This window comes from Paramacrobiotus metropolitanus, unplaced genomic scaffold, assembly GCF_019649055.1.
Source record: "Paramacrobiotus metropolitanus isolate TYO unplaced genomic scaffold, Prichtersi_v1.0 Parri_scaffold0000171, whole genome shotgun sequence".
Taxonomy (NCBI): Eukaryota; Metazoa; Tardigrada; class Eutardigrada; order Parachela; family Macrobiotidae; genus Paramacrobiotus; species Paramacrobiotus metropolitanus.
Window position 1 is genome coordinate 86,753 of NW_026570391.1, and position 8,880 is coordinate 95,632.

Here is an 8,880-nt window from a genome sequence, read left to right on the forward strand (position 1 = left end):
TTGTGACGACTGTACCCAATATCTGCACGCGATCATCTATCCCATTCGTTTACGCAGGATGACACTGATCGTGGCCGCCTGTTGTTACTGGGTGTGCAGTCAGCTGTCAGCCTGTCGCTAGTCTTGACAACTGACAAGGACGACGCTCCACAGCGGCTGAGCTAGCTACCGGAAACCATTGTCCACGAATACCGCTGCAGCTGGAAGTTCCGTAGCGGACAGATGTTAGGCATTGGAAAGGAACTGGAATACCTTCAGTTCGCTCGCTCCCGTCAGTTACTTTGGAAGGGAGAAAGCGCTCAGTTTCCTGTTCAGCGCCTTGAGATTCCCGTGGCAGTGCTCCGAGTGTTTTGCGAAATGTTTCTTCCCTGTGTCAGCTGTAGTAAAGCGTAGTAAAGCATTCCGATACGAGTGTTTGTTGGCATATAAGCGGATACACAGGGGCTGCATGGGTTCGATCATTGCACTCTGTAGCAGCATATTAAAGTAAATCGAACTCATGCACTGACGTTGTGAGCAGTTGCCGTTAAATTTACTCCGCATCCTTCTGCTTATCAAACATCTTCCTGATCAGATTTCTATTTGATTAAAATTTCAATTAATACATGGCGCTAAAAACCTAAGAAACCTAAGAAAACTGAGAAACATAAAAACACAGGGAAAGAAAAAGAGTTACAAGATACCGGAATCTGCGGTGGCCCAAGTGTCAGATGGCCAAAATGTCAGGTGGCCCAAATGTCAGGTGGCCCAAGTGGCAGGACACCGTTCGAGGCATTTCTGGCCAACCAATCGGCATGGAAGTTTTTATTGATGGAAGAAAACACTAATACTGCATTCCATTCCATTTTTTAAACAGCAAACAATATACATACCTTTGATATGACAATATTGTGGTAAGGTCACTAAGGTGTGACAAGTTAACAGTAAATTTTATATTGGACACAGGTACAACACTTCAACCGCATTTGAGCTTATTTACTTAGGTGAGCTATGTTACCAAGATATTTATTTTAAAGTGAAAATTATCTACTAGCTGTTAACCAGGGTTTTATTTCGACACTTCAGCAAACTAAACACACAAATCTGCACCCCATAAGAAGCTAGCTTGTACCGGCGACATGATCAGATTCTGGTGTGTACTCGTACATGTACGTTCATGCATTACTTTTTATACTGAAAAAATTAAGTACACTGTACTGTAGTTTCTACAGGTAATGTTATTGGACATTTGGTGGCTGGGATCCGGCAGCGAATCGCTCTTGGGTCGACATTACAGTACTACATACAGTACAGGCTGTACATTACATTACATTAGTTACATTACATTACATTACATTACATTACATTACATTACATTACATTACATTACATTACATTACATTACATTACATTACATTACATTACATTACATTACATTACATTACATTACATTACATTACATTACATTACATTTATAACCGCGGCGTGGAAACCGGGTAAGCTACGCTACGTGCAAAGCATTCTCGTGAATGTGAATTACTTGCTCCAGTTGCTAAGGACATTAATTTTGAGATGGGATCCGATCTCTAATGTGCCTTAGCAACTTGTGATGAACATAGCAGCGCTGCTGCGTCCAGTCGGCGTACGTGCACTTCATCCCTTCGAAGTTGGTGGATGGGGACGACCAGCGGCAGTGGATACTGCGATCAGGACTGAACAGCCATCACAATAGGAAGTTTTTATAGTTGCAAGAAAACAATAATACTGTACGAGTACTTATTCAGTCGGTTTATTAAACAGTACTCAGAGATAGATGACAATATTCTACGTAAATGTCACAATATTCTAGTACGTAACAATGTCATGATAACATTGGGTTTTAATACTGGAAACGGTTACAACACATTTGAACCGATTTCAGTTATTCATTTAGACAAGCTAGTTTTTTCATAAAAAAATTTCTGTTAAAGTAAGTGAAAAATATGTGCTTTACCTGGCGGCTGGTTGAACCGTGCCGCTTATAACAGTTTCAAGGAATGTTTTACTGTATATCCACATGTGGATGCAGCAAAAAATCCCAAGGAAACTGCGATCTCTGTCTTCAAAGGTACATACCCGTATCGTTCAATGTGGCATTCGCAATGACTTGTTTTTAGCCTGTAGGCGTACAGATACATCATATCGGAATGCTAAACACCACAGAAAAAAATAAACTGCAGTGCTTCCTAAAAAAATGTCATGCACTGCACTGCGTACGTGCAATTTTGATAACGTATAAGCGGTATATTTACTATCTGCTGGTAAACTGATCGCGGAAACCGTAAAGTTTTGTCCTTATCGAAAAAGTAAAAGTCAGAGCGTTGCCGTAAAAGTGTTGTCCTTACCGATGACGCTTGTTCCCGATACCAGTGAAACCTCATCGTACGTATACCCCCGAAGAAACGTACACCCTTCTATTACGTACGAGAAAGGCTGTACCGAATTTCGCCGTAGACTAGAGTACAGGGGAACCTCTACGTGACGTACACCTCAGCGTTGCGTACACCTACAGCAATTCTCCGTACCGCATAGGAATTTAACTGTACGCAGTCACCTCGTAAATGCGTACACCGCTGTTTCAGAACTGAAGATTTTAAACTTTCTATGGGGAAAGTTGTGAAAATCAAAGAAATAAGGAGAGCTTACTCGCAATCACTAGATTTTTGTATCCCGAGTTAGATTTTAATGATCTTTTCGGTTGAAATGTGTGCAAGGGAATTGTTTTCGTCTGCGTACATGCACACAAATTTTCATGCAGTTTTGTATGTGAACCACTAAATTACGTGTATTTTTAAGGCTTATTGCATTGCGCAGTGTTTACACAGCATTTCGTAGCGGGGCAGTGCCCCTAGGTGTGCATTCACCCCCAGGGGGGCTGGGGGTAGCTAATTTGAAATCTGTACACTCCTGAATTACGTACGAAATTTATTGTACGGAGGTGTACGTATTTCAGAGGTTTCACTGTTGTTAAACTGGTGATACGACAAAAAGCCCAGTCTAAAGTTCTTAACTAGTCGTGTGACCTTTAACTTTTTCCTGCAGCTGCAGACAACGATTGGGAATTCCCGGCACTCTCAATCGACCGAAATGACTGATGTGTCCCTGACAGCATTCACCTCGCCGCACGTAGTGCCTGTGCGAGCAGGTACGCTGCACGATGCGTGGAAGGCCTCCCGCCGAATGATGACGCACAGTATATGCGCTGCCGCCTTCTCCTGCTGGCAGTGCCGGTCAGTGTAGTGGGATACGGTGTGGACGGCTGCCCTCTGGGCGGTCCGAACCCGGGTAAGCGCTGGCAGGGCCACCAATATTATCCCCTGGCACGTGCTTGTCCCATAATTTCCATCGCATTAACACAGCGCCAACTACAAATTCACGGGTTGCGCCAAACTCCTTACTATTTAAAGAGGACCCTTAAGTATAACAAGTAAATCTTGAGAGGAGTAAACTTGTCACTGCGGTGGACATAATGAAGGGGCGAGTATTCCTAGCGCAGCTTCGGGCTAAATACGCTCCATCAGTACTTCGAATGCTGCCTTATATGGGCTCCCCTTATATTACTCTCCCTTATCTGGGCTCCCGGCTAGTTAGCAATACCCGTCAAATTAAATTTATCGGATTTATAGCAGAACCCTTTTCTACTTTTTCAACCGGATTTACAAGTGAGCACACCAAAGAATTCCGAAATTTCACATCCGAATTATATTTATATGTATTATCTATATAATAATATTCTTCATTAATTTTAACCGGATTTGCCAATGAACAAACTGAAAAATGCCGAAATTTCGTATCAAATTATTTTTTCATGGGGTTCTTAGTGCATTTAGACAAAATCGCATCTTCACGGTCCATTTGACAAAGTCACAAACATAAATGTTATAAAGATTTTGAATCTGTCGTTGATGCAACCTGAGCACTTTGAAACAAACTAAATGCTACAAAAGTACTGGCAAAATAAATATTTTAAATAAATCAAAATTTTCAGTCAGGCATAACACTGTTAACAGCTGCGAAAGTGTGATTAATAACGTAACCGCCCATATAGAGGGTTGCTCATATTGCTCGGGAGCCCATATAAGGCAGCATTCGAAGTAGCCTTAGGTTGAAAATTACGGGACAAGCCTGATAGTCGATTGGCCTTGCAGTACAGCGTTGGCGGGCAGCAGAGGTCGTGGAGACGGCTCCGTACTGGTAGACTGACCGTGTCGTCGACCTCTCCGCCCTGGAGGACGCCGCGGACCTTGTGACGACGACGACGATGCAGCCACTCCCCGATACCGTTACTGTCGAGGTGGGGGACCGGGCGTGGTTCGAGTGCAGGGTGGCCACGTCCGCACTGGCGCAGCGGATCGTCTGGCGCCACCAGAACACCAGCACCCGCGGCGTCAGCAATTACGCGCCGAGGCACTTCGACAACGCCGCTGTCCTCTTCATTCGCGAAGCCAGCCTCGACTCCGGCGGGACGGTCGAGTGTCTCCTGCCCTGTCATGGCGGTGATGACCTTTGCGTTGTGCGCACCTTCCACCTGCAGCCGACGCCGCGGAAGCTGCGCGCCAAGGACGTCTTCGTGCCGCCGATGCGCAGCGTGACCGTCCACAACGGGAGCTTCTCCATGACGTGCCGCGGCCGCTTCGACTGCAGCCAGACTCCGCCCGTGTCGCACTTCCTCTGGAAGTACGGCTACGGGAACTACGTCGTGGCGGCGCGCTTTTCCGCACTGCTGGGCGGGGACATCCCCGATCTGCTCAACGGCTCCGTCACCTCCGGTCGGCGCCAGGAGCGGCCGATCCCTTTTGTTCCAGCACGCTGACCCTTACCGTGCGCGAAGAGGGCTACCCCGATCCCTGGTCCATACCGGTGCACTGCTGGATCCGCACCCATGTCCACGTACCACCATCAGTGGTTTACCCAACACGCATTCGCTCGTATCACGCGACCTCTATAGCCAGCCGTGGAGTGCCGCGATTAATTGTAAATTTGTAAGGCACCGCAGTACCGTGTATCTGTCATTTTGTATGCGTACCTTGACAGCGTGGGCCGCCGTGCCGGTATTCATTTTTCTTACTGTTAATGCATGCGTGATAAGCACACCAAGAGGTGCTTGTAGCGTAGTTTTCCCAGGGACACCGTTATAATTTTGTTTTACTGGGCGTAGGTGGTTGTTCACAGAAATGTTTGCACTCTGTTGTTAATTCCGTGCTTTTATGTCATCGTTCATCAAGTGCATCAAGCTGCAGTTCATAAATTTAAAAGAAATATTTGTTTTTGTCCTGTAGGTACTACAGGAAAAACTGTTTATGGGAAAGATTCTTCGAAAGAATCTGAGTATAACGAGGTCAAAGGGTCGTCCTGCCACGAGCGTATGAAGGGAGTGAAGACGGATGCCGGATTTGGAGCAGGACGAAGCAAGAGTCTATTTAAGCATGATTGTATTCGACAACCACTTCCAGTCTGTAAAATTATTTTGTGCCGTTCTTCGCTTTTAAATTTTCGGTAAAATGAGTAAAACGCAGGAAGAACTTGAAGTTATGACATGTGAAGAATTAAAGGTCATGTTAAGAGAGCACGAGCTCACGGTTACCGGCAATAAAGCCGAACTCGTTAAACGTATGCTTGATCACCAGCCTGGACGTGCTGGCCATGGTGGTAAGAAAGATTCACAGCTGAACGCGTCGGGGAATACGGTCGATGATTTGGCTAAATCATTGGGATTGTGTGAAAGCACGGTTGCCATTTTGAAGAAGGAGCGTTTCGTTACCATTGAGAAAGTCCTTTTCCTCTCCAAAGATGACCTTTAGACGACTCCGCTGAATGCCATCCCGCTGTGCGACCGCAAAGATATTTGGACCTACATCATGGATAGCCGAAGTGAAGAGTCAGTGATTATTGTCCCACCTGCACCGTGCAAGAAGGTCAGCAAGCCCGCATCCGCGCTGGCAGAATTCGACCGAAGGGTCATGCCGGATCCGGTTGAATTTCCACGTTGCAGACCCAGTCCTGTTCCACCGGTCGAACAATTCCGCAATGGTGAGTTTGGCCTAAGAGAAGTTTTTAACTTGAAAAGTGACCCGTTGCCAAAGTTGGCAAGAAATTTGCCACGACCGCACGAGGTGGTGTATTCCCGCGCGCAAGCAGAGAAGAAGAAACCAGTTGGCGCCTTAGAGTTAACATACGCAGAATTCATGATTGGGTCGCTTATGTTGATTAAGCGGTTGAGTAAAATGCCGAGCCACGCAGAAACGTTGTGTGAATATGCCGAGTACGTTGAGTTCTTATCCAGTAAGGCTCCAGATTATGAACCAAAAGCTATATTGAAATTTGATGCTGGTTTCCGGCAATATGCCGAGCGGTTTGGTTGCTCACTGAATGATTTCAATGCGTGTGGAAATTTAATTCATCAGTGTTTTCACGCTGGTTCACTGTTGCCGGTTGACGCCCACGCCGTGAGCGAAGGTTTTCGAGGTGGTCACGATGGTCGGTCTCGCGGGTACGGTCGTGGAGCGTACAATGGTCGAGGAAATAATTATAGTGGCGACGGGCTGAAAAAACTGAGCTGTTGGGCGTATAACGAAGGGCAATGCCCGCGTGAAGAAGGAGAATGTTGGTACACTCACGTTTGCGGCTCCTGTTACGAGAAAGGCCACAATTGGCACGAGTGTCAGCGTAACCAGAAAAATAGCAAGCGAGGTGGGCGCAACGGCGCCTGATACTGCGAAATTTCAATTATGCATATTAAGCTGACGTTAAATTGTTTATGTTATTCATTGACAATTCTCAGTATGAATGGTATTGTAAATTGCTGCAGTTCTCCGTGTGAATTGTATTATTATTGTTGATTTAATTAAATTGCATTAAGTCATGGCAAAGTTTTCATGGAAATTTGCTTATTGAAAGGTCAGTGAAAATGGTTGAATGTAATAATCATTAACGGTCACTTCCAGTAAAATTCAGAACATTTAATTATTGAATAAATTCTTGAAATGAACGAATGAATGAAATTATTTGTGGTGAATTCCCGCAAATGCTGAAATTATTTGTGGTGAATTCCCGCAAATGCTGAAATTTAATTTATGAAAATGATGAAATGTGTCCATTGTATGCACTGTATTTTGGTCATCTCCAACAAATTTAGAAATAATGAAGTTGAATTTGTGAGAATCATTGAATGTACATAATTTGTATTCATGGTCAGTTCCAGCAAGTATTGAGACTGAACGTTGAATTTCTGAAAATGATTTAATGTAATGATTTATGGTTGATCTGCGAACTGCAAAAATTTAAGGGTTCCATGTGTGTTAAGGAATTGTGGCAATGGATTGCAGCTGGTTCTGCAAAGTGCGAAATAAATTCTGCTTAAGCCCATTGTTGAGCAAAATGTTTTAAATAACTTGAATTGCTGGTGATGTTCCTTTTTTGGGTTGCTTGGGCATGTGAAAAATATGATGATTTTGTTCTCGTAAACTTGTAGACTTTGTGCTACTGCTGTTTTATGTTCACTGTTTGTTCGCAAAATTGCCATGAATGTGAGAACGTAGAAGACCCGGCGCACAAACGTCGCGCCCAAATGAATAAACCCATGGCTGTTGAGAAGTTCCTTTCCTCTTGCTCCCCGTAGACCGTAGTTATCGTATAGTTAGAATACTGCTGGTCAGTGTAGCGGGATGCGGTGTGGAAGGCTGCTCTCTCGGCGCTCCGAGCCCGGGTAAGCTGTGCCGTATAGCTTTTCGCCCAACGATATTATCTCGGCGCAGGTGGCACTATCTGTCCAGTCCGCTGATTTACTCTTTGTGTAAGGAATACAGATAGAGCAAGGAAACAGATTCATGGGTTACGCTAAGATTCATACCGCGGCCCGCCACGACACGCTCTCTGCGCGTTAAGGCGCTGCGGGACTCGCGTTAGGCGTCCTATTATTTTGTCCACCATTCATTTTGTCCACCGTTCATTTTGTCCACCATTCATTTTGTCCACCAATCATTTTGTCCACCATTCATTTGGTCTACGCTATTTAAATTCAATATATTATAAATACAACATTACTACTTAATTTAATATTAATTTAATATTGGTTAAAATAAAACACACAACAGACACGGTCTGGGCGTAAGATGTAAGCAGGTAAGTAGACGCGCGCTGTGTGATGTGCATAAATTGAACTCATCCGTATGTTTCTTTACCGTTTGCTTATTACATGTAGTTTTTAACCCGCTGAATTTCGAAACGCATATAGTAACGCATACAGTTGCGCAGAACTAGGTACAGCAGCAGCATTACGCACAAATTAGTGAAATTACCGTACTCGATAATGTTTGCAGCAATGGCGCAGAATTTTGAAAAAAAAGATTGTGATATCTGCCATATAATATGAAACCATTAATATGAATGTGTGTACACGTTCTCATAGTACGTATTACTACGTAATACTTATCGGATTGCTATGCGAGTTTATTAAATTCATATTAACTTTGTCTTATAAAAAATAGAAATACCGTACTTTGGAATTGTATCGTAAACGAAGCGTACGGTGGACAAAATGAATGCTGGACAAAATGATTGGTGGACAGAATGAATAGACACGGCGCGTTATGGCCTTGCCACGCTTCATGTTAAGTTGTCGGCTGAAGCTGTTTTTTCACAAGGTGCGTATTTGCCATGTGTGTAACAGGAGCACTATGGTCACTGTCACACAACGTGTAATTACTTGTGATGTGAATATATACGGCCAAGGTGCATATAGTGGGATAGCGGGCCAAGGTGCACGTATGGGAAGTCCGAGGAAGCAGTCTCCGTATTTCCGGCCGTCACGCGCCTAGACTGTTGCGTTGTGGCAGAACAATCATGTCTTCATGCATCGCGCAA

At 44.4% G+C, this 8,880-nt stretch overlaps 1 protein-coding gene across 1 annotated transcript; it reads left to right on the forward strand.

Annotated features, from left to right (window-relative positions):
• Positions 1-4,279: 4,279 nt before the first annotated feature.
• Positions 4,280-5,486, forward strand: LOC129600333 (uncharacterized). Its single transcript, XM_055498814.1, has 2 exons — positions 4,280-4,992; positions 5,298-5,486. The coding sequence occupies exon 1, from the start codon at positions 4,280-4,282 to the stop codon at positions 4,829-4,831; it is 552 nt and encodes a 183-aa protein (XP_055354789.1). The 3' UTR covers positions 4,832-4,992; positions 5,298-5,486.
• The last annotated feature ends 3,394 nt before the right edge of the window (positions 5,487-8,880 follow it).